The sequence below is a fragment of the Pinus tabuliformis genome, chromosome Q (assembly GCF_031772625.1).
Source record: "Pinus tabuliformis cultivar Carrire ecotype Pingquan chromosome Q, CPIR1, whole genome shotgun sequence".
In the NCBI taxonomy this organism is placed as follows: Eukaryota; Viridiplantae; Streptophyta; class Pinopsida; order Pinales; family Pinaceae; genus Pinus; species Pinus tabuliformis.
In genome coordinates this window covers 1,305,057,251-1,305,084,145 of record NC_142296.1, presented here as the reverse complement: position 1 = coordinate 1,305,084,145, position 26,895 = coordinate 1,305,057,251, and the positions used below count along the sequence as shown (strand labels likewise).

The following is a 26,895-nucleotide window of genomic DNA, read 5'->3' as shown; positions in this document are numbered from 1 at the left end:
CTGGAAAACCGGTGCAACAGAGGAGGGTTTTATTAATCTTCAGCAAAAATCGCTTTTACAGAAATATTTTACATAGACATTGGGAGAAAACAGCTGAGACTTTTCTCCGAGACTTTCTGACACCCTGGAGGACTTCCTTTCCGTATTGCATCATCCTGCTTGGCTCTGCGCTGCTTTGTCCTTCACTGCGTCATCCATTGTGTCTCCCTCTGCACTGTCTCTCAGAGTCCCTACATCTCCTCTTCTAAGCTTCCTGACTGTTGCTAATCATCCCCTCTTCCTCCACCCTGCAACTCTCCCTCTAAAATTTATTTTCCCTTCTCTCTGAAAAATCAATTTTCCTTGGGATACTGAGTATCTGTTGGTTTCTCTCCGAATGACCGTCAAGTCTTCTCTTATACTTTTCCTGTTGATGAATCAACCGCTGAAATTAAGTCTCTAATCAAAGACTAAGATTAAAATAGACTTGATCCTCGTCTCTTAAAAGCTTCTCATCCTTATCTTTATTAATACCCATTAATATTTTTATTTTCCTAAGTTTAGACTTAGGAACCCATTAAAAATATTATTTTAGGGTCTTGGAGATCTCATGTGCTTTAGCCTCTCCACCAATTTTCATGGCTAGAGCACATCCGATGCTACCCCAAATCAACGATATTAAGTCATTCTTGATCATCTTTTATCAGAGATGTGAGGAGAAGTGTACACTACTCTCTCTCTCCCACCCCACTCTTCATTAATGCGTTTCTTGCTTGTCTTGGAGGAGCTAGGGTTTATTGGAGCTTTAGAGCATCTTAAATACCAAGGTTAGGATTTCATCCATTGGAGACATTAGAGCTATTGTTTTGTGATTAAACTCTAGATTATACTTGTTGAAGAGTGGAGAAGAAGAGACAACCTGCCTTGGATAACATCTTAGTGTGATGATTGCTTGGTGGGGCTCCTTGATGTTGCCTAGGGTTTTACTCTTCAATGCATTTCAAAGAGAATGTTATGTCCTAAAGGCTAATCACTCCCCTTAGAAGGGTGACATCGCCTCTTTTGCAAGGATTTTATGTGTGTAAAGTATCATTTACTTGTTTTGATTGGCTTAGTCTCAAAGTTGTGTGGGTGACAAGTCATTTTATGTTTTTCCTTAACCGAGATTTAGGAAAAGGATGAGAATGAATTGTGAGCTTCATTGATAGGTACTCCTCTGGTTCCAAATTGTTGGAGATCATTTTCATAAGCCATTAATAGAAGATATTTTCGTGGTGTTTTCGTGTCAATTCTTTCGATCTTTCTCTTTCTAGGTTGTTTTTCTTGGTTCATCGTAGATATATTTGTGAATGTTCAAGACTTCTACTAGCTAGCAAGATTGATCCATTTGAAGGGTAGCTTTGTCACTTGGAAGGAGGATGTCTAGGGTTTGTATCTCTTCCATTATCCTTAATTGACTTGGTCCAATGACCAGGAAAAAACCCAACCAAATTCTTCTTCTATCAAAAATCAATTGTTCAGCAAAGAAACATAATACAATGAGAGAATGAAGAAGTTCACCCAAATCTGAAGATCTCTTATAGCTACAATTGATGCAAACGCTGAATCACTTTGGCTCACCAAGATCTACACTTACTCTCCAAGTCTCTCTCTCACTCTCTCAATCCTTCGATAGTCTCTCCAACTTTCACTTTCACAAGTTTGAAGTCTCCTTTCACAATGCACAAGTGAGTAAGAGTGAAGACGAGAGGCACATATATATAGGAGGAGCAAGGAGTTTGAGCCATGTGTTGATTTGTGGTAGCATCGGATGTGCTCTAGCCAATTAAATTGGTGGAGAGGCTAAGGCACATAAAATCTCCAAGACCCAGAAATGGTTTGGGGAAATTCCACCCGGTTGGAGAGATATTAAAATAATTAATATTTTTAATGGTGTTCCTAAGTCTAAACTTGGGAAAATTAAAATATTAATGGGTATTAATATAAAACTAGGTGCGAATGTTCTATATGACATGGATCAAGCCAAATCTAATCTTAGTCGTTGATTAGGGATTTAATCTCGGCCGTTGAAGACTCAACAGGAAAAGTATAAGGGGACGCTTTAGGGTCAGTTGGAGATACACCAGATAGATCAGTAAGTTCGATTTTTTGGAGCGGGGTTTGCTGAGAGAATCGAACCAGTGATCTATTGTAGCAAGGGGAAGTTCGGCACGAGGTCGAGAATACATAGTAGAGAGGCAGAGATAGTGCTAGAGAGATAGCGCAAAGCCTGGAGAGGTTGACGCAGAGGTAGCTGGGAGCTACGTAGAGGTTGAAGAGGCTAGCGTGGGTGACGCAGAGGCTTTAGTAGTTGCGCAAAGGCTAGCAGACCTGACGCAGGGCCAAGAGGCAGCGCCAGAGGATTTTCGTGGGGCAGACTGGGTGCTGGTGAGCCGAGAAGGGTGACACCGTCCCTGCAGAGTGGCACAAAGCAACAAAGAAGCTTGGAGCAACTTTTGTTGTCCAGCTAAGGAGCTGTAATTGTTGTTGTGGGATCGTTCATCCGGTGATTGATCAAATGGAATATCTGTCTCCAAGGAGGGGTACTATTGCCACGGGAATTCTCTGTTGGGTGACCCATCTCTGGCACCCTAGATGTATTCAAAAACTGCATAATAATAAAAACCTCATATCTGTTGCACCGGTTTTCCTGCATTGGGTTTTTCCAAGGGCGATTTTCCAAAAATAATGGTGTTCCTTGTGTGTTTGTCTCAGTTATTTTAGTTGTTGATCTGTATATGAGTTAAGGTTGCATTTGTGTTTATTTTCAGTATATATATTTATAAATAACTTGTTAATGAAAAGAACAAGTAGGAGAAAATAAACCAGATAATGCAGTAGGGGTTTCTAATGTGTCAGGCTGAGAAATTTGAACACCATGAAGGAGAGGAGTAACTCGCATGCCTTGAGGGGGAGTTACATATGCCATTTAGGGAGGAACACATAGCTTTGTAACTCATGCCATTAAGGAGGTATGCTTACCTTTGTAACTCATAGCATAAAGAAGAGTACGCATGCCTTAAAGGAGAGAGTATAACTTGTGCATTGAAGAGTGCGTAAGAGGAATCTTTTATGATAAGACTTTAATGTGTGTATGAGGAGTGCTATGAAGAGTCTTTAATTCCCATAAGAGAGTGTAAGAGTGCAACAAATCCATTAAGTGAGAGAGAGGGGTACAAGTGCCATCAAGGGGAGAGAGAGGTATGAAAAGGCATCATTGAGTGCCAAGTAGGAAAGGTGACATGTCTTTCTATTTTGATAATAACATTATATAGTATCTTAAGGATAATAATAATAATAATATTAATGATAATATTGTTGATTTGAACAATTAAGATTGATTAAGGATAAGTTAAGTGATTTACTATTTTTTGGAAGGTCATGCTTGAAATGATAGACATGACTTTCTATTTTTAGAAAGTCACTCTAGAATTGTTAGAAATGAGATTTTATGCAAGGAAATTCATCCCTTAGTTGCCAATTTTCAACACTCCCTCTCAGCTAGGGAGGAATTTCTTTCTGAAACAAGGATCTCTACTTTGGAACAATGATGTTACAATCTAATGAAGAAGAATCATCATATGGGAGATTCATCCATCACCCTATATTTAGTTGGGGGGATTATGACTTGCAAACACATGAGAAGGATCTCGCATAACAAAGTCCGATCTTTGCTTGGGGGGATTACCACTTGTCAACACATGACAAGGATCACTCACAACCAAGTCTCATCTTTGCTTGGAGGGATTTCCACTTGTCAAGGATCGTGCACAACCAAATCTCTACTTGGGGGGGTTACCACTTGACAAGGATCATGCACAAGTCTCATCCCTGCTTGGGGGGATTACCACTTGACAAGGATGTGAAAATTCGGCTAACCCTGGATCCTACTGCAGCAACTGATTTAGTTTCTTCTATTTGTTAAATGAATTGAACAAATTATTTGTTGTGTTCTAAGGTAAATATCGAAACTAATACACTCTTGCCTTCACAAATAAAATATTGTGGAAGAAACAAAAATGCTAGAAGGAATGTATGCGCACACATAAATACATAGTTATTTTTGGACTAATTCCCTAGAAAAACCCAACTCCGGAAAATCGGTACAACAACTGATGGTTTTAATACTGTGCAGTAGTAAATTTGAATATAAGACTGTAGATGCTCAAATCTAGCAATCCATATAGAGAAATGACTGACAATAAATATAGTGAGAAAAATCTCACTCCGACTGGCCGTCTGACACTAATCTTGGCTCAAGATGAGCTGCTCTTTGCTGCCTCTGCGCAATCCCTGCGTCAGCCTACGCTGTATTACGTCCCACAACTCGGAACTGCTTCTCTCTCGCTATCTGATCAACTATTGTTTGGAAGATGGACCCTTCTAGCCTCTGGACCCTCCTTCTGCCTTCCAGCATTGAATCACTGCTTCTCCCAACAAAATACGAAATACCCTCTTAAACACTACGCTGTCTCTGCGTGGCTTTGCGCTGGCTCTCTGTGGCACTCACTGCCTCTCTGCAATGGACTCACCGAAATAGGAAAATCTTCCTCCAGCCTTACTATCCCTGCCCTTCTCTCACTGCTTCGAGCTCAATAGCTCTCTCTCCTGCAACTCAGCACTGTTACTCTGGAGTTCGATCTGCCAGTGAAATCAAATTGCTGGTGTCTGATGTATGTTCTCCAACCCCCATCGAGTTTCTTCATATAGTCTCTCGTTGAGACATCAACGACCAAGATTAAAACGTAATCGATGGCTAAGATTAACTAGAACTGGATCCATGTCTTTTTCTAGAAGATTCCCACCATGACTTAATTAATACCCTTTAATTAATTAAATTTCCTAAGTTTAGACTTAGGAAACATTAAAAAACGATTAATTATTTTAATTAAGTCGTCTCTAGGTGGAATTTCTAGAAACGATTTCTGGGTTTTGAAGAATACATGTATACTAGCCTCTCCACTAAATTTCGTGGCCAGAACACATCTAACGCTGCAAAAACTAACACTCCCTCTTAGCGAGGAATGTGTTCTATCGTTGCAACCTTCTGAAGCAACACCCTGTCTCTGCACCACCTCTTGTCATGTTGCTGATGTCTGACTGTTGTTGCGCAACAACTACTGTGCAACTCTGATATACATTGCATCTGTGTTGTTGCTGGCTGTGCTGAACGAGTACCAAAATTGCATCTGCACTGCAACACCCTCTCCATATGTTGTTGTTGCAACTGCAACATCTACAACTGAAAAGCATCCAAAATACTGAATCAAGTGTGATAAGTATGATGCATCTATCTCTTGAGTCTCTGACTTTTGCTAGTCTTTGCGTTGCTGCTGACTTTGATTTGTGCCAACTGCACTGTTGCCAACTCTGCTATGCACTGCACAGTATTTGACCGCTACTAGCCACTGCATTTGTTAGTTTGGCACTGCACCATCTGCCTCTGATCCATCCTGCTACTCCATGCTATGGGCTCCTGTAGCAAGGTATTTATTCATGAGGTGGACCTCCTCAAGAATCTTGCCCATTTTATAGCTCTTTGGGCTACAAAACCAAATCACCCCACCTCACTCCTAGAAGTATATTGGTGATCATGGCAAACTCTTCCTCCAATCTGGAGGACAGCTTGTCGATCTTCGTGGATGCACCCTGTTGATCCTGCTTCTCCTCCTTGTCCTTCCTGAGAGGACATTGGGTGTTGTAGTGGCCAAGCTCACCACAAATGAAGCATTTGACCTTGGAAAGGCCCTTCTTCCTCTTGCGCTGCTCCTACTGCCTCTTTGATGTGAGGGCCATGTTTTCCTCTTCCTTCACTTGCTTCATCCCTCTGCTGCTGCTGCGGCCACTGATTGTGCTCTTCACAAAATCTCGTCTAATCTTCTCTTGCTGCAGATGAGCCCACATTCGATCCCACTCTGGCAACTTGTCTCTACCTAGAATACTCTAGACGAAGACCTGCCAGTCTTTGGAAACGTTGTGTAGAGCTAATCACACCAATTCTGTAGGTTGGGGCATTGACCCTACTGCAAACCGCTGGTCTCAGACATCTTGAAGCCTAGTGAGGAAGGGGTCTACGCGCTCCTGTTTCTGCATCCTTGTGCATCTCAGCTTCTACTCAAGATACATCTTCCGCTACTCAGAAGATCCCTCATTTAGCGTAGCAAAAGCCTCCCACATTTGTCGAGCAGTATCTTTGCCAGCTATGTGAGACACCACGTGATCTCAAACCGCATCGAGAATCAACCTCTTTGCTTTTTCCATCTCTTTTTTGTAGGTCTTCAATGGATTTGCATCTGCGGGTACAACTACCACGTTATCGATGTAGGCTTTGAGATTGTATTCATCTTGAAGACATGATCTGTTAGCCCCGCTGATGCCATCTTTGCAAAAAGTTGCACTCCTCCTCTTCTCCTCTGCGTGGCTCTACATACTCCCTGCTGGAGTGGGAAAATATGCTCACAACTAGTGCTCTGTAATGAAAAATCGAACTTTTGAACTAGAAGTTCCCTAAGGAAAGAATTCCCTTAGTGTGTGCTCTTTCTTCCTCCTGTTGCTATTTTGCACTAGAAAACTGCTGCAAAATAATTGTGTCCCAATTGAAGATCTTCTCTGCAATGAAAATACTGCTACTCTCTCTGCCTATGGTAATCCTTGACCTGGAAAATATATTCTTTGTCGACTCTCTCAAAGAAATAAATTTTTCCTCAAAAATTAACCGTATTGGCCAAAGGAACTGCGCTGCCTCTGAGGGTTTTGGATTGTTGCATACGCAGAGCTTTGAAATTCCTTTTCCCTTCTGCAACTGAGCTCTCTGGCTTCTATTTGAGCTCTGATACCATGTGAAAATTTGGCTAACCTTGAATCTTACTGCAACAACTGATTTAGTTTCTTCTATTTGTTAAATGAATTGAACAAATTATTTACTGTGTTCTACGGTAAATATTGAACCTCATACACTGCAATCTTCACAAATAAAAGAATGTGGAAGAAATAAAATCGCTGGAAGAAATAGATGCACACACACAAATACACAGTTATTTTTGGACTAAGTTCCCGAAAAAATATAAATTGGGAAAACTAGTGCAGCAGCTGAGGGTTTTAATATTATGCAGTAGTAAATCTGATTACAAGACTATGGATGCTCAAATCTAGCAATCCATACAAATAAATGACTAACAATTGTTGATTTAGGGTAGCATCAGATGTGCTCTAGCCACGAAATTTGGTGGAGAGGTTGGGGCACATGAGATATCCAATACCCAGAAAGGGTTTGGGAAGATTCTAAGCAGTTCAGGAGATATTAAAATAATTAATATTTTTAATGGAGTCCCTAAGTCTAAACTTAGGGAAACTAAAATATTAATGTGGATTAATATGAAACTATGTTAGAATGGTCCAAAAGACATGGCTTAAGCCAGATCTAATCTTAGTCGTTGATTAGGGACTTAATCTTGGTCGTTGATATGTCAACGAGAAAAGTATAAGAGGAGGCTTGAGGGTCACTTGGACAGGACACCAGAGTGATCAGTTATTCTATTCTCTAGAGTGGGGTTTGCTAAGAGAGATAGAATTAGTGATCGGGAGTTGCAGCTGAAGGGCATTGAGTACAGAGAGACAGAGAGGCAGAGATAGTGCCGAGAGAGAAACGCAGTAGCTAGGGAAAGTGACGCAGAGCCAGCCAGGGCTCACGCAGGGCCATGCAGAGGCAACCGGGAGCTACGCAAAGCCTCAGAGAGGGAAGCTTTGCTGATGCAGAGGGCTAGAGGGCTGACGCAGGGCCTCCTAAGGCTGATGCAGACCCATTCGGGGTGACGTAGGGCCAACACTAGGTAGAGAGGGGCTGACGCAGTCCAAAAAAGGCTGACATTGGGGTTTTGGGGTAGATTGGAGCTGAGGAGCTGTCGGAAGGATTATCCAGCGTTTCAGCCAAGAGATTTGTCTCAAACTAAGAGGTATTACTGCTAAAGAAATTCTCTGTTGGGTAGGCCAGTTTCAGCACCCAAATTGTACTCTGATATTGCTTAATAAGAAAACCCTCAGATAGCTGCATCAGTTTTCCCACATTGGGATTTTCCAGGGACATTGGTCCAAAAATAATGGTGTCATAAGGTGTGATTGTTTTTGTTTCTTTCAGTTGTTGATCTGTAATATGTTGATCATGCACTAGTGTTTATTTCCAGTGTTTACATTGTAAATAACTTGTTAAGTAACAAAACAAGTAAGTAGGAATAAATCAGATAAAGTGCATGGAGGGTTTCTAACTAAGTAGACTTAAAAACTTCAACATTGTATCAAAGTGTGATTGCAGATCACAAGAGGACATCAGCTGAGCGAAGAAATAGCAGCAGAAAACAGTTGTCCCTAGGTGACAAAAGTTGTTTCTAACAGAACAATAATAAGGGAAGGGTGATGCAATGCCTGCATCATCAAGGGTGAGCCAGGAAGAGGCAAGGCAGAGGTTAAGGAAGGCAAATGGAGCCTCACGCAGAAGCTGGAAGGGTTGATGGAGTTAGCTGAGGAGGTCGGGTTGCTGGTGCTGGGATTGTGCAGAGCCTAAGAGCTTTCACCTTCAGGTTGCTGGGGTTTAGAATGCTGTGGGAATATTGCAGAGTGGAGCTGGTGAGGTACTGTAGTCAGAACAGTACCTAACAGAGCAAGGCCAAGAGGAGGGAGTTACTACCGACGGTTTCTAGCCGAGGAACCCGGATCAATGGTGTGGTTGCACAAGACGATCAGAGTAGGGGGCATCTTGACCGCGACAGAAGGATTTCCAAGAGGGAAATCGAGACTTAGAGGGAGTCAGGAGTCTAGAACAGAACTTCCAGACGCGAAGTAGAGACTCGGAGGAGTCGAATAAAGAACTTCTAGGAGGGAAGTAGAACAACATCATGGCACTACACGAAGTAAGGGATCAGGATAGATTGGATGGAGTGTCGAACTTCGCAGTCTGGAAGGCCAAAATCTTATCCGTACTTGACATAAATCGTGTCAAGAACTTCGCCTTGAAGGTTATAGCTATCCCAGTCGACCCTAATGATAACGACAAGGACGAGAAGGCAATGGCGAGGGCTAAGAGCATCATCCTTGATGGGGTCAAGGACCATGTAGTACCCCACATTGTCGAGAAGGAAACGAGATATGAGATGTGGGAGGCCCTCAAGAAATTGTATTAACATACTTTTGTGCAGAGAAGAATGCTACTTGAGAATCAGTTGAGGTCATATCAAATGAAGAAGGGAGAACCGATTAACACCTTCCTCGGAGGACGGAATGAGATCTGAGATCAGTTGACTGCTATAGAAGCCACGCCGTATCGGGAGTTGATGGTGAGGACAACCTTGAATGTTGTCTCAGAAGACTGGGAGGTATTTGTCCAGAGTATACTAGGCAGAAGGACTCTCCCACCTTGGGACGAGATGTGGGCAACTCTTCACCAGGAAGAGGTCAGATGGCAGTCGAAGATGGGTAGCAATAGCAAGGGGATCTGTTGTCGTGCAAATTGACATGACAATGCTCAGACTGGGGGCTGTCACTCTGATCCCTGATCTCTCCGTTTAAGCCTGTCTCTCGCGGCTAAGGGGGGTAGACCCTATGAGGTGAAGGAGACCAACTGTTGATCAGTTGGTTTTGGGAGACACGAAGCACTAAAATGATTTTATTAATTTAGAGGACCAGTGCCTTATAAGATTTATGTTTATACGATTACTTGCTAGATGATATAGAAATACAAACCATGAACAGCAATCATTTATCATCAAACGACTAGAACGGCGTAAGATATCTGTTAAAACCACACAATTCTTGTAATATTCAAATCTCAATAACGATATCCAGCTATTAAAAATTTCGAAAAAAAGATCAAATGCTTTAAACAACCATGCAAGAATCATTAACCAGATATCATATGCAGCTAATCTTTAAGATGATCATTCAGGTGCAGATTTGTCTAAAATGATGAACATTTATTCCACATCAATAAATTTGAATCTCAGCAGGAAAAATAAAATGCGACGAGCTGAGACTAAAACTGACAAAAAAATTTCAAAAAATGCCTTTTTATGCTTTTCGAATTATGGCAAAAATTTAAAGCTTAAATCCAAATCTATACCTTAAAAGAAAATCTTTTTTTATTTTTATTATTATTATTATTTTTTTTTAAAGTAAAATTAAAACTAATGTAAAACTAAATTAAAGTCTAAATCTTTAAAAAAAAATTAGAAGAATTAAACTATCAAAAAAATTTTAATCCTAAACAAAAAAAACTTTTATTATTTCTTTTTCCCCCTTTTTTTTATTGATTTTATATTTAATAGAAATCTAAAAAAAAAAACTATTTAAAATAAAACTAAAATCTAAAAATGATAAAATTAAAACTATGACTAAACCCTAATCTAAAACATAACCACGCAAATATCTATATTATAAAACTAAAATCGAAAATGCGTCTAATAAAAACTGAACGCTATTGTCTGAGTTATCAAAACCAAGAAATCGTGACCCTGATTCCAGCATGAAACGAAAAGAATGAACGCAGGAAAGGAAATTTCGGCAAGAGCACAGTCGATGGTGGCGGATAGAAATGCGAATCGATCTTAAACTCACCTGAGCGTTTCGACTGAGATTTGATTTGTTACCTGGCGAGGAATAGTTCACGTTGAAAGGTTTCTAAATGATGCGTCCTTTTCCTGACAGTCATGTCCACGCAAAAAATTTGAAAATCGATGCCTGATATAAACTCACACCACTGTTTGAAAGTATGCAGCCTCCAGCAACCAGACGGCGGCGAGAAAGAAAAAATGCGTGGGTATCTTCAGGTTGATGGCCGACGTGCTATCCAAGTGCGGGTTCATCCAAATGCCTGCTCTCTATGCACACAGATTTTCGAGTTTTTCTTGTCTTTTGCTGCTCAGAAGACGGCTTGGTGAAGATGCATCTGCGGGAGGGGTTACGATGGATCGATTTATAATGCTTCCCTTAGCGTATTATGGCGAATCAAATGCGTAGGTGCAGGGAGAATTTCAAACAGCTGGGCAGGTGAATATTGGAGGTGCGTTGAAGAGCAGCAAACGCAAAAGAAAATAGAGTAAATAGATATGCATGAATAGGCAAGAACACGCTGGTTGATAATGAATTGTTTGCAGGCAGCCTGAGGTAAACTTGAATGGAAAACGACGTGGAGAGAAAACGACAGAAGTGAAACTGCAATTTTTTTTTTTTTAACCCTAGATCTGAAAACACTTGATGTTTGGAACCCTTGGATAGCTGAGACAGAGATCATCAATAATAATTTAGAACTTCATATTTGCTTAATGAAAACCCCAAAAAAAAAAAAAATTCGAACCCTGTACCAGCAATCTGCAATAACAGAAAACCCAGAAATAAAATATGCCAGAGACAAAACCCTAAAGCCAACTAAATAATTACAGTATTTACAGATCTAAGGCTCCTTAGTAGCCAGATTTATCAATAACCACAGTAATATTATCAGAATTTAATTTAAATGTAAAATGCTTCAGAAAACCCTGCATGCATTCATAAAAAATATTTCGAATGATAAGCCCGGGATCAAGAACTGGCTGGGCTCTTTCAGAAAACACAACCCGGGAGTTGGCTGGTTCAGCCGAGAACTTCCCCTAACGCTCGGTAATCTGAAAAAAAAGGATTTCCTACACAGCTTAAAATCAACCATCAACTTAGAAGGAGAAAACAATAGTGAAACCCCGATCAAATGGAGATACCTGCCACTATATTTCAGAATCTAAACTATCATTCAAACCCCAAAGATCAGACAAGATACCTATGCCTAGATCAATCTTCATTAAGCTATCATTAATGGCTGAAAATAAAATTATGTAGAAGAAATAGAACAATCTTACAGCATTTTCAGAAGAGTAACACCAGAAGATTTTTAACCCCAAAGTCTTCTTTATTGCACAAAAAATGAACTACAAGAGAGCTTCTTCAGCACAAGACTCACAGATCTGCTCTGGAATGACCCCTAGCACCCTATTTAAAGGAAAAGATCCCAACAGCTAGTTCAAGTGATCCATGTCAAAATGATCTCGACCGTCAATGAGGATCAAGACATCTCTTAATCTCATCCGTCGAATTTGTTAATTCATTAAAAAATGAAATTTTGCATTTATTTACTCAAAATATTATTATTTTATTATTTTTAGGGTTTTTGCTTTATTTTATTAATTTTTTATTTTTTATTTTTTATTTTTTATTTATTTTTTATTTTTTAATTTTTTTTTAAATGGATCCTTGAACTTAGCTTTTGGAAAAATCACCTAGGACCTAGGACTTAGGACTTATGAGGGGATAAAACATTTTCTAACCCTCAAGACACTTTACATTATGACTTACAATTTTACATCTCAAGGGGGAAAATCCATTTGACATAGACCACCCAATTCTGCGACACAGCTATAATCTAGCAGATCAAGCAATTTGTAATAACCTAACCAAACAGTGAAAATTATCTCCAAATTACTTTTACATAGACTCGAAGCACACTAGGATTCCCCTAAGATTCTAATGACAAAATTCATTTCGACTTTGGGGTTAGGCTGAAGGAAAACTCTGTCGATCATGGATCGGTGAGACAAAAAACCTTTTGAAATGTAGATTATCACTAGAAAATTAGGTTTGCCTAGGCAATTTACATACGTGACTTAGATCTGCTAAGATTATTTACAAATTTACACATGCAGACTTGGTTTACAACATAACATGATCGGACTGACGATGACTGTTGAATGGCAAGGACCCGTCGATCCAGTGTTGTCCCTTTTTGCGAAAAAAAGGGGGTGTATTGCTATGGGTAGTTGACACATAGTAGTCAACAGGGACCATAGTAGTACCGATGGAGGAATCAATTTATCTACCGTACACCCTATGCTAGGATGACCTTCATTGATCTGGGATCAATGATACTAGTCTGGGACCAGTGAGAGTGGTACCCACTATGACACTGACTTCGAGTCAGTAGAGGACTAGTCTGGGACCAGTGGTACACACTCTGAGACTGACTTCGGGTCAGTGGAGGATGGTATGATACATCCTCGATCACTTCTTCTTCTTCATAGTTCGAGCAGAGCAGAACAGAGCAAAGCAGGGGTCAAGTTGTTCAGGGCAGTGCATTTGATGGATGAATAGTAACGACAGTCAAACGAATTGCAGATGGAGTTCTCCCTAGTTGAGAGGGAGTGTTAAAATTGGAAACTAGGGCAAAACTCCATGAGGATCACCTTATTCATGGCTGATAATATTTTATCTAGATTCCTCTCGTCGAGAGATGTAGGATTGATCTAAAGATCATCTGATTCCGATAAGTATTTATGGAGATATGAATTTATTTTGATTATGGAAAAATTGTCAAAGTCGGCCAGCAACTTATGTAGGCTCAAAAGCCCAACAGACACATCTATTCATTATCAACGTTTGCATATAAATACAGGATGTCTCCTCCTCATTTGGGCACACACTTCTCATCCATCTCTCTCTCTCTTTTGTGCAGAAAAGAGTCTCTCTCTCTCTCTTGCGCAGATAGGTCTCTCTCTCACACATGGGAAGGAAGGACGTAGTTTTCTAAGGGTTTACAAACTGCAGATTGGAACTTTGACCAGCGTTGACCAACATTCTCTCTCTCTTGACTACGCAGTAGGTGAAGCTGACTCTCCTTGGAAATCTACAATTTTTGGCACAGGAATCGAGGTGATCTGACCTCTGGTTTGGAAGATATTGACTGCCCTAGTTTAGGGCTGATGTCGCTGATGCCGATGATATTGATGCTGCTAATGCCGATGATGTTGATGCTACTGATGTCGATGATGCTGATGCTGATGATACTGATGTTGCTAATGCCGATGATACTGATGCCGTTGATGCCGATGATGCTGATGTCGCTGATGCAGATAATATTGATGCCATTGATGCCAATGTTGCTGATGCCGCTGATGTTGATGTCACTGATCTAGGGTTTGTTGCTACTGATATAAATCAGCTTTCTGTACTATTTCTCTCTGCTAAAGTATTGAAGATAAAAGAATATTTGATCAAAGGGTTTCCCCATATTGGGGTTTGTCCCTGGCTAGCTGCCACATCTTGTGTCTCTTGTCTTGGCTTGTTTTTCTGTTGATCGTTTAATGTTCTATCTGCGCTTTACTTATGTACATGTGATTGCTAATCTGTGGATAATAATAAAAAAGATAAGTAAACTGCTCTAATCATAGAACATAGCATAATTTAATAAGGATTATCTGGGGTTTCAGCTGGGAAATTTGTCTCAAACTGAGAGGAATTACTGCCAACGAAATTCTCTGTTGGGTAAGCCAAATTAGGCATCTAGATTGTACTCTGATATTGCTTAATAAGAAAACCCTCAGATAGCTGCACCGGTTTTCCCACATTGGGTTTTCCCAAGGACATTGGTCCAACAATAACGGTGTCATTTGGTGTGATTGTTTCTGTTTCTTTCAGTTGTTGATCTGTAATATGTTGAGCATGCACTAGTGTTTATTTTTAGTATTTACATTGTAAATAACTTGTTAAGTAACAGAACAAGTAGGTAGGAATAAATCAGATAAACTGCATGGAGGGTTTCTAGCTGGTAGACTTAGAAACTTCAACACACCAAGCCTGAGCAACTCCTCCTTGGTCAACTATCTCTTGAATAGCCCAATGTTCTTCTCAGAATCTCAACCAACCTTTCTGCTAGTTCATAAGCAGCAGGTGAGATCAATTGTTCTCTCCCCCAAATGGAAAACAATCGAGACTGCAACTTCCGGCAAATGGCATCACAACCTCCCATACATGAAGACAAAATGGACTGCATATGTGTTATGACTGTGTCAAGATGATGTTTCCTAATGTTGAAGAAGCATTGGAACATTTGGAGAATCAGGTCATCACACTCCAAATCAAGCATGATGTCATAAGATCTAACCAAGGCCATGACTTCTAGAATCTCAAGCTTCTTCCCAAATGTAGGACCCTCACTGTTATCCAAATCCTGAAAGGTCTCTACTATCAGTCTGAAGACTCTCTTCATTATGTCATCATTGTAAGGAGGTATAGGTGCGGTCAACATCATGATACTGCTAAGACAGGAGGCAACTAGAAGTGTGACCCCTTCACTGTTGAAGAATCTAGGGCAAATGAAGTTAATGAGAATCTTCTCGCCATGATAACTATTTGTGAGGTATTTTTAACTTTTCTTATTAAGACAATCTTCTCTTGTTATTATTAGAGTGTGTCTTCTTAGTCCATCAAATAGTTACCAAAATAAAAGAGACAAGAACACAAGATTTTGGCTTTCTTCCAGGACCAAAACCTCTCACACTTTGAGAGGAAAACCCGCACAAAATTCTTCTTATAGAGATTCCAATTGACAAATACCAAGACCATGACCCTTGACCTATTAGGCCACTCCAAGACCAAGACACCAATCCTCTTCTTTGTCATTGTTGAGATCATCATCACTGTTACTGAAGTCATCACTGCTATATCACCGAGGCCTTCACTACTGCACCACCGAAATCTTTATTACTATTGCACCCTTGCTGCACCTTCACCAAGGACACTTGTTACCTTGCTTATCAGTTAGTGTATTTAAGAACAAGATGTTGGCTTTCTTCCACGACCAAAACCTCACACTTTGCAGAAAGGAAAGGGAAGTTTCGTCCTCAAGCAAAACAGATCAGTATAGCTAAGATTCAATGCTATGATAAGCTCATATAACTGGAAAGAGGGAGGAAGCTGAAGAAAAAGATCAAGGAAAGAGGGAGCAATAGATCTCTACTATGTTTGAGATGGTCTCCTTCACAAAACAGTCCTATCATAAGCTCCTAAATATTTTGTTATAGATATGACCATGATAATAAGAAAATTCCCCTTCTATGTGTCTTCGCCTTTTTCCAATAGATTTCTGCCTCGGCAAAAACTGTGCCCTTCAAGCACTACGCTAAGGCTCTGCGTCACTCCCTCTACCTCTGCAAGCTCATGAACTGGAAATCGTACCTCCTGTCGACTCTCTTAGGGAGAGATTTCCTTGGCATCTCTGCTTTCCTGGCAAGGACTACACAATCCCTTCAAGGGGATTCAAATTGCTGCCAAATGCAGCTATTGGCCTCTCTGCTCAGCGTTGGATCTGCTCTTCATGTTTCAAAATCAATTCTCTAATACCATGTGAAAATTCCTATACTCAAGGAACTCCTACTGCAGCAAAATTGAATTTACTTCTCCTACTTGATTTTAATATACATTATCAAGTTATTTTCTAAAAAAATATTGAAGTAAATTACTTCTGCAACCTACACCAATTTAATTTGATTACATGAAACAAGACTCTGAGCAAAGAACAAGATACATAGGACATCGTTATTTTTGGATAAAATAGTCCCCAAAAAACCCAATGCAGGAAAACTGGTGCAACAGCTCTGAGAGTTTTATATTATTAAGAAATAATTTTGAATACAATGTTGGATGCCATCTCGGCAATCCAGTTAGAGAGAAAAATATAATGGCAAAAAATTGAGAGAGATTACCTCACTTCACTCGGCAGTTTCCGGCAGCAGAACTGGCTAACCTCAGCTATCTCTGCACTAGCCCTACATCAGCCTTATGGGCTCTGCGTTGTCTCTTCTACCTCCTGGAGCTTATACTTGAACCTTCCTCGACTATTCCGGCAACTCCCCAGGAAAATTATGAATTTCTGGGTGAGGGCAGCTTCTCCTCTGTGTTGGCTCTCCCTCGTTCAGCATCAGGCATGTGTGGGCCCAAACTAGCCCAGTGTCAATCCCTCTAGGTGTTGTGCTGCCTCCACCAGTGGCTCTCTGCCTCTCTACCCAGTATTCCCGAACTATCCCCGCCCCTCTGCTGTAGAATGATCACTTAGTTCAAATTTCTTAGCTTCATAGCCCCAGAAATCGAACTCTAGATCAATTTGTTCTCTCCGTGTGTATTTCTAAATGAACCCCAAACCTCCTTAGAATTTTCTCATTGAGACTTCAACGGCCGAGTTTAAGTCTCTAATCAACAACTAAGATTAAAAACTTGACTTGATTTGCTTTATACAACATTCTTACCCATATTTTGATTAATACCCATTAATATTTTAATTTTCCTAAGTTTAGACTTAGGAACCCCATTAAAATATTAATTATTTTAATAAAATACAATCTAGGTGGAATTTCACCAAATGGTTTATGGGTTCTTTAGAACTCATGCAACTTAGCCTCTCCACCAATTTTCATGGCTAGAGCACATCCAAAGCTACCAAAAACTAAGAGGGCATAGGGGTAGCTAGATAAGGGGAAGCCCACACCTGGATATGTAATGTGTAGGAGGGAGCAATCGTGGTACATGAGGTGCTCCAACCTTGATCTTTCCACGCTTCTTTATATGCCTTTTGCCTTTTATGAATTTCTTTAATTAACTTCTCGGGGGTCAAAGGACAAGAGAATGATATGTAAGATATAGCAATGATTACCCCCTTTTACGTAGGGCAGTTCATTGCCTTCCAGGGATTGGGACAATCAGGGGTTCCTAAATGATAAAGGAGCTTCATCTAGGCCCTATGGACCCAGGGTGATGGCCATGGATTGGGGTAGAGCTCATGCATTGGCTTTTGCCCACATGCTAATTATTTTGTCCCGGCCATCTTTTGCATTTTGTGGTACAATTTCTTGTTAAATGTGGCCAATTATGCTTTTTCTTTTTCTTTTAATTGCTTCAACATTCGGGCATCATTCTAGGCCTGACCCAAGGTGGGGACAAGGGGATAAGGAGGCTAACCCTCTGTGGACCCAGGTGGGAGAAATGATGAATGGGGTATAATGAGTGGAAAGGGAGTAACATGTGTGAGTACAGGAGCGGGACCACGCACCCAAAGTCAGGGTTTCCCAAGTAGTACCACCCTAGAACTAAATGGTCAACAAAGGAGATCCCACACGACTAAGGCCCATGAGTAACAACCAAAAGAGATCAAGGGGGCAAGAGCACAAACCAAGCCCACTCTTTCTGCCAAATCCCCCCATCAATCCATACCCAAGAGTATCCATGATAAATAAACTCAATACTCAATTACCAAATGACAAGGCATACCTTTAGATTTAGGAGGTCCCCCTTCAAACATATGATCAATACAGGTGGGTTAGGGACCACATGGATGGTTCAGGTGGCAGAGAAGTGGCACAACAAGCTAGTAGGAGGCTACAAGGAGCCGCTAGTTGCTATCTGAGGTTCATCATGGAGAAAAAATTATCCTAGGGATATCACCCACGAAGTGGTGGGTAACACTACCAATGCTCAATACCTGTCAGGTTGTCTGCTCTATCTCTTGCTCATCCTAGGAGTTCCAATAAAATCCTCTACATCTCTTAATGTCTGACAAACCTCTTTGTTGGCTTGACCACTAGTCGCAGGAGGTTTTGCCAACTCTTCATCCTGTCTCCGGTGTTGGTCATAATACTTGACCCTTGTGACTGTCCTCCTGCTTTTCCCACTGGCTACTCCTGTGGCCGCACTTGTTGCTGGACTAAAGGAGCTTCTGCTGATTGATTCTGATCACCTGCAAGCATCTCACAAGACCTCTTGTAAGCTCGGTCCTCCATGAACTTTGCATCTCACCTTACTACAATCTTCCTATTGCTAGGAATATAGATTATGAATGCTTTTGAGGTTTCCCTATACCCAACAAAGAACCCCCTCTCTGCAGTCTGATTCAATTTGGTCCTTTTATCATCGGGGACATGGCAATAAGCAATGTGCCAAAAATTCTAAGGTGGCTAAGTTCTGGCTTCTTCCCTATGAAAACCCCTTCTAGCATTTTCTTCCCCAATGCTCTATGAGGAGTCCTGTTCTGAATATATATTGTCCTGTTACATGCTTCTGCCCACAAAAATCTGGGTAGATCATTGTCATATAACATAGCCTTTGCAACTCCAACAATGGTTTTGTTTTTCTGCTCTGCTACACCATTCTGCTATGGATTATATGGATTTGTGCATTCTCTCTTGATGCCTTCCTTCGCACAGAAATCTATGAGGTCTTTATCAATATATTCTCCACCATTATCTGAGCAAAGCAACTTGATCTTCTTCCCTATCGGATTCTCCGCGAGAGATTTAAACTCTCTGAAATGATCGCATACCTCATCCTTTGTCTTCAAGAAGTAGATCCAGGCTTTCTTGGATTGATCATGAATAAAGGTGACGAAATATTCGACACCGCTGAGAGCTCTAGTGGACATCGAGCCATAAATATCTAAGTGTATAAGTCCTAACACACCATCAGCTTCGCTGTCACTTCTTGGAAAAGTTGCTTTAGCATCCCTCCCAAGCACGCATCCTTTGCACACATCATCGTGTTCAGTGCCAAGTTTAGGAACCCTTGTTACCTTTTCTTAGAGCATCCTGAGTGCTCCATGGTGTAGATGTCCCATACTCCTGTGCCATAACTCATTCAGCTCCTTCCCACTGCTACTATCACTTCTTGCCAGTGCCATTGGAGAATCGATTTGTAACCGTTATAACCTGCTACTTCGAACTCCAATTTGTCTCACCTTTTTCTAACGCTGGTGTTTGACATACACTTTATTCCCCACAAAGTGAATATCATACCCCTTATCCTGTAATTGGGATACTAAAATCAGGTTCATACTGTTATTTTTTGGTAGCATCGAAAGTGCTCTAGCCTTGAAAATTGGTGGAGAGGCTAAGGCACATGAGTTCTAAAGAACCCATAAACCGTTTGGTGAAATTCCACCCGGATTGTATTTTATTAAAATAATTAATATTTTTAATGGGGTTCCTAAGTCTAAACTTACGGAAATTGAAATATTAATCGGTATTAATCAAAATATGGGTGAGAATGATCTAGAAGGTGGATCAAGTCATGTTTTAATCTTAGCCGTTGATTAGAGACTTAATCTCGGCCGTTGAAGACTCAACAGGAAAAATATAAAATGGAGGCTTGGGGTTCATTTGGAAACACACACAAAGAGGTTGAGGAAATCAATTTTTTGAGGTGAGAAGTTCTCAGGAGGAAAATTGATTAGGGAGATCTTGCAGCAAAGGAGCAGTGAGAATCTGGAAGGACTTTTTGGAGAATACTGATAGAGAGGTGGAGAGAGCTTGCAGAGAGGCCGTGCAGTAGCCAGGAGAGTTGACACATAAAAGTTGCCTGTCACGCAGAATCTAGAACTGTCGAAACAACCGAAACTCTCATGAACTGCTGGAACAGCTGGGAGAGTTGGCACAGAGGCAGCACAGTAACCAAGAGAGATGACGTAGAAAAGCTACCTGTCACGCGGAATCCAGAACTTCCGGGAGAGTTGACGCAGAGGGCAGAGAAGGTGACGCAGAGCGAGTGCAGAAATAGTCGGGGTTAGCCAGTCTTGTGCCAGAATTCTGCTGGGTGAAGTGAGGTAAAACTCACTCAAATTTTCCGCCAGTATTTTCTCTGTAAGGGATTGCTAGATGAGCATCCTATATTTGTATTCAGATATTTCTCCTGCATAATAATAAACCCTCAGAACTGTTGCACCGATTTTCCCACATTGGGTTTTTTCAGGGACTATTGTATCCAAAAATGAGTTTGTTGTATGTATCTTGGTATTTGCTCTATTTTCTATTTCATGAGATCAAATATTTAATTAGTGTAGGCTGCAGAAGTAATTTTCTTCAGTATTCAGAAGAATAACTTGATGAATGTAATTTAAAAATCAAGTAGGTGAAGTAGATTTAGATTTGTTGCATTAGGTTTTCCTTGAGGATTATGAATTTTCACACATACCCAAACCTGGCACATGCAATACATCTCTAGCGTTGGTGCTTGCTCCTGACTCCCCTTGAAAATCTATGGTGCCTCTCCCTATTGGAGTACATTTCATTTTGTTTCCCAAAGTAATCTGGAGTCCATCTGCTCCTCTTTGTAGCTAGAGAAATATTCTCTAACCCCTGTCATGTGAGTTGATGCTCCACTGCCTATATACTAGACTCCTTGTGAAGCTGATCCTGCCAAGAAAGCAAATTCGTCTTCAATCTGGAAGACAATTTTGAAGTCTCCTGAATGTTACTTTTGTCCATGGCTATACTTGAAAAGATTTAGTGTGTTATTCTTCTTTTCCACCCGACACGGATTCTGCTTCTGCATCCAACCAAGATTCTGTTCAGCGAAAATTTGAGCTGCAACTACTCTCTCTGACTGTTGGAATCACTAATCTGATCAATTTGATATTCCTACTTCCCTTCAGCTGAAAATCGAACTGTTGCCCTAACAACTCGGCCTACTTGTAAATGGACTATGTTGCCTCTGCAAATTTCGGCTTGTTTATCCCTCTGAGCAGCGAAATTTTCCTCTTCGCTATTAAAATTCCCGATGGATCACTTACACTCTGATACCATGTGAAATTTTATCTATTGCAGCTACTGGAAATTATCATTCTAACTCAAATTAATTATGCAGTTTATTTGCTACGGAAAATAACGAATAAAATCACAACTGCAATTTTCACTGTTAAAATACTGTTGAAAATAAAATACTGGAAATTGAGAAATTTTAGCACACAATAATTTCGACACAGTTATTTTTGGACAATTATCGCTAGAAAAAACCGAACTTGGGAAAACCAGTGCAGCAGATGAGGGTTTTATTATTAATATTCAATAGCAATTCTGAGTACAATAATTTAGATGCCCAGCTAACAATCTAATATGAGGAAAATACTAGAAAAAATATTGTGAGAGTTTTCTCTCACCCCACAACTATTTCCAAATTCATGGCAGTGCCAAAAGTAGAGCATTAGACTACAGTAAAATGAGCGTTGACATATGTGAAAGGAACAATGGACTTTGGTATTGTGTACAATAGAAGAAAAGACCCTCAATTATGTGGGTATACAGATTTAGATTGGCAAGTTTTATCGATGATAGAAAATCCACTTCTGGATATGTCTTTAGCTATGGCATGGGGGAAGTCACATGGACCAACAAGAAATAGCATGCAAAAGCCCTTTCATCAAAAGAAGTAAAATATCGAGGAACAGTCAAAGGAGCATGTCAAGTAGTTTGGATGGGGGGATGCTTTTAGATATGCAGATGCAACACATAGAGCCAACACCCCTATTATGTTACAATTAAGGGGTGATGAAGCTTGCCAAAATCTAGTCTTCCAAGGGCGTACCAAACATGTTGATGTACATTGCCACTTCATCAAACAACTTGTAGAAGATGGATCTATCAAGCTACAGTGTTGTCCTATAGAGGATCAACTGCAGCCATTCTCACCAAGGCTTTGGGTCTTGAAAAATATATAAAATTATGAGATAAGCTTGGTGTAGTTAGTAGATTGACCATTAAGGGAGGATACTAAAGTAATATTAGTTTAATAATGGTCAATTAGGTACTAGACTTGGGCATTAATAAAGTCAACTAGACTTTAGTTTATTTTATGTTTTTTATGTCTTATTTTACTTTAGTGTGTGTTTTGGTCTATCCCACATTCAAAAAATGGATTGACTCAACTCCACTGTAATATATATAAGAGAGTTTTCACTTTCACACCATTCACTCATTAGAAAGAGCTTTTTTGAGATTTCTTGGTTTCTATGTGCTTGATTTGTAATAATACAACTCTCGTGAAAATATGAAATCATTGCCTATGTACTATTGTTTGAAAATATGAAATCATTGTGTACTCTCTTTTGAAAATATGAAATCATTCCCTATACTATCTTTTGAAAATATGAAATTGTTATTTTGTTTCTATATAGAATATTTTTATAAAAAAACATCAGTTTTCCTTTTTCTTCTCATTATTTTATTTTAATTATTTTAACATTTATGTTTGCAAATTAAGTAAATAAATAATTTTTTTATTTTCTACCCTCTTTTTAAGGTTTTCGTCAAGCCTCTACACCCCTTGGCATAATTTATTTATCGCATAAGTGGCTCCCACTTTCAGCCCCTCTCCATGAGGTTTGAACCTGAGACATGATGGGGACTAACCCCCGCACAAGCCAGCTGGTCTACACCTCATTGGTCGCTTGTATTTATATGATGATCAAATATATTTTGTTATAATTTTAAAAAATTTCTTAATTTTGTTTTTACTTATTTTGATACTTATATCTGCAAATTAAGCCAATAAATAACCTATATTTTCTACTTATATGGTGATCAAATATAATTTTCCCTGCCTTACCAAGAAAATCTCTTAATTCTATAAGAATTTCGTAACAAATAAATCAATTATAATATTACACAGCAATTTTTGGAATGTACATTAACCCCCCTAAACAATGTATTATTCTTTCCCTAAAACAATGAGATTATTAGCAACATAGAAAAATGACGACATTGACAATAGCTTTAAAGGGTATATAAAGATAACGTTTCCAGTATGGTGGTGTGTGCAGAATTTAGCTGAATTGGCATCAATCAATTTACTTTTGCAAAGTGGGAAAGATTCATCAAAGTCCTCTTCACCATCAAAAGGACATGAGCCATAAAATGGCATGTAAGAAATATACATTCTTTCATCCATTACACATGCAATTGCTTACTTGTCACCTCAGGTCTCTATATACCTTGTACACATGCAGTTCCTTTCTTGTCAACTAGTAATCTATAGAGAGGGCATATACGTGAATCTAAATCAGCGATTTATTTTAGCTTTTAGCATTAATTTATTTAAGAGTTCATTATCGTATATTTTTTTTTTGACTTAGTATCAATGTTCTTGAAAGCCTTCCACATCATAACACAGATTTGGAAATCCATGGTAGATGGTTACTTCTAATTTGTTCAAAATTGCAAAATAATGATGTGTAATATTACAACATTGAAAATTGTACAATGCTAATGAATGGGATGGGACTCTTTAATTCAATTCAAATTATCTGCAATTCTCAATTCGAGTAGTTATAACTTATGACAGTGTTGTACTACTTTCTGTTGGAATATTCAACAATACTGAGAGGGGTGAATTAATATTAACGATTTTTAATTTCAGAAACTCGTAAATATAGAGCAACGCATATAAATATACAGAGCACAGAAATTTTTAAGTGAAAGCCCAAAGTAGAAGAAAATCACAGAATGTTTTTCTTAATATATATAAAGTGTACATTCAAATTTATCAACATCAACTAAAAGGAAGCACTAACTCCCTGGTTTATCAGCACCAACTGAAAGGAAGCACCAACTCCCTGATTTATCAACACCAAAGCTTGCACAGGAGTCAATATTAGTCAAAGAAAGTCAGCCCTCCTAGCAGCTGCTCCACTTTCCTTCACACAGTGTCTGGGTTTCCCAATCACAACCTTCTTAGCAATAGAACTTCCCTCAACAAATGATCCTTGAACTCAACCTCCTTATCAGCAAAACTCAACTTCAACATGCCCCAAACTGGGACTGAAACTTGGACTTTAATGCACCTAATTCAACCCTCGAGCAATCAGAACTTGACTTCTAGAACTTTGCCTCCTCCACAGAGTTAGACCTCCTCAACAAAGAACAATCTAAAAAAAACTGAAACTCACCTTCAAACACACCAGGATTTGGCCCTCAAAACAAGCCTTAGTTTGGCCTTCTTTGTACTAGAACTTTGATCTTGAAATTCGACTTCAACAGGGACTAGTCACTGCTTTCAGGATAGGCCCAAAACTTGGCCTTCCACACTAGAATTCAGCCCTCTACACAAATCAGTAATTTGATCTTCAAAGTGTTCGGAAATGCAATATGGCAGCTATTATATTCAAATTTTCCTTAACCTTAATAATTGTTTGTGAACTTTATTTATCTTGTGTTTTCTTTATTCGTTCTTCATCAAACAATTATCAAGAGCAAAATAGTGAAGACAGTGGACACAGAAATTAGGCTCCAAGCCAAGGCAAAACCACTCCAAGGGGAAAGCCCCAAAAAATCTCCCTTTCTTATCGGATGTGCTTCAAATAAGACAACCAAGACCCAAACCCTAGAGCAAGTCCTCCAAGTAAAGTCAGCCCTCCAAGAAGCTCTTCCAAGTAAATAAGATCAATAAGGTTTGATTTTGCTTTAACCAACATCTAGCTTTAGCGTCAACCCTGCAAATTCAACCCTATAGCTGCTACAGAAACCCTAATTCAAGCACAAGACAACCTTGATGGTGTATTCCACTAGTTTCTTCCTTGATGATGATCTTCCTTCTTCAAGTATGACAATGCTTCTTCTTCAATCTAAGGAGAGATGTTTGAGGTGTGATCCTTTCTTCAATGAGAGGGAGATCACTTTGATTTCCTTGATGATGAAAAAATGCTCTTCTTGCTTCCTTTGGATGATGATATAGAATGTGTAAGCTTCCCAAAATACTCCAAATATGTAGAGCCCTTCCTTTGAATAGAGGTGTGGTCCTTTGTTGATTTTTGTAGCTTGGGAGGTACTCCAAGCCTTGAGGATCGAGAGTTTGGAGAAAGGAGCTCCACAAGTGGCCTTGTGGGCTTGAAATCCAAGCTTGGGGTTTTGCACCCATCAATGTTGGGGAAAAAACCATGGAGAGATTTTGACATGTGATGGGTGAGCATGATAGTGGACGTCGAGATGAATCTGATGCATCGAAAATCATCTAATTATGAGTTGTGGTTGAAGAGATATGAATTTTTGAAGTTAAGTATGGGAAAATTGTCTAGAAAAGTCAAGTCAGTGTTGACATGAGGTGACCCTTTGATGGGCTAGACGTTGCCCTAGAGACTTGTATAAAAAGAGGTGAGTTAGACCTCATTTGAGATAGATCCTAAGTGCATTCAACATCAAAGTTAGCTCTGAAATTGAGTATGGTTCTGAGGCAAGAGGAAGGAGATAGTGCAGCCAAGTTTTTGTGAGGGTATTCTCTGTGTTTTTTGGAGTAGATCTTCTGTGGAACAGGCCGCAACCCAAGGCAACAAGTAAGGTGACTTAAGGTCAGGTTTGTGGGCAGAATCAAGGTGTCTCCCTTTCCAGATTAGGCTACAGCTAAAGAGGTAAGTACAAGGGTATTTTTTTGTGCTTTTTTGTGATGGAATCTCTACTACAGGTGGGCCACATACTACTATAGGTTACAGAAGGTGATTGGTGGAGTGTTGAGGGTCATCAAGCCTTGTGGAGAAGGCTCTCTATAGGTCGCAACCTCTATATGAACGGCGCAACTTGTACAGGGCTAAAGGAGGCTTCAAACGTGATTCCTTGTGCCTGGAGGCAGCCGTAGTTTGTTGTAGTAATCTGAGATAATTCAGATCCTTATGGAGGTGCCCAAGGTGTCTAGAAGATCAAGGAAGGGACAACAAAGTAGGTGGAAGTTTGGACAAGAGAAGAAGCAATTTTGGAGTAGTGGTTTAGGGTTGTTGGGTGCCCTAACCACTCTTGAGAATGCACAGAAATCGAGGTCAAGGAGGCAGCAATAGTGAGTTGTATATGTCACCTTGTTGATGGTTGGATGTTAAGTGGATGAGGGACTTAAGAGAGGAAAAGTTGAAGAATTCTATTAGCAACCATGTGGAAGGGTCTCCATAAGTGTTGGATGCCCTAACTAGGAGCAGATGCTACAACAAGTATTGGTTGCTCATGGTTGTTGAAGGGTAGTGTGAGAGTGGACCAAGTGTGAACGTGGATTGGGCATTTATGGTCTGCTGGAGGACAGCGTGATAGTGACCAAGTTGGAGCCCAGTGTGCATCATCTTAATGGACCTAGGTGTTTGCTAGAGTGGCAGTTGTTGAGCCCAAGGTTTGATCAACTAGAGGAACAGTTGAGCAGCCCTAGACTTGTGTGTGGAGAAGGACTTCTACAACAGATGATGGGCAATCCTCCTAGCTCGTGTTCATTCTAGAATATGGACATCTTGCAGTGATAGTGGCAACC

General features: G+C 39.9%; 1 protein-coding gene across 2 annotated transcripts in view; it reads left to right on the top strand.

Moving 5' to 3' along the window:
* Nucleotides 1–23,913, top strand: part of LOC149224626 (putative serine/threonine protein kinase IRE4) — a 472,510-nt gene extending 448,597 nt beyond the window's left edge. The window contains exon 17 of one of the 2 annotated variants that reach the window (XM_089386195.1): nucleotides 23,424–23,913. In XM_089386195.1, coding sequence (XP_089242321.1) covers nucleotides 23,424–23,447 — 24 coding nt within the window. In that variant the 3' untranslated portion in view covers nucleotides 23,448–23,913. The remainder of the gene's footprint in view (nucleotides 1–23,423) is intronic. The other variant, XM_089386193.1, reaches the window with a different exon arrangement.
* Nucleotides 23,914–26,895: the final 2,982 nt, after the last annotated feature.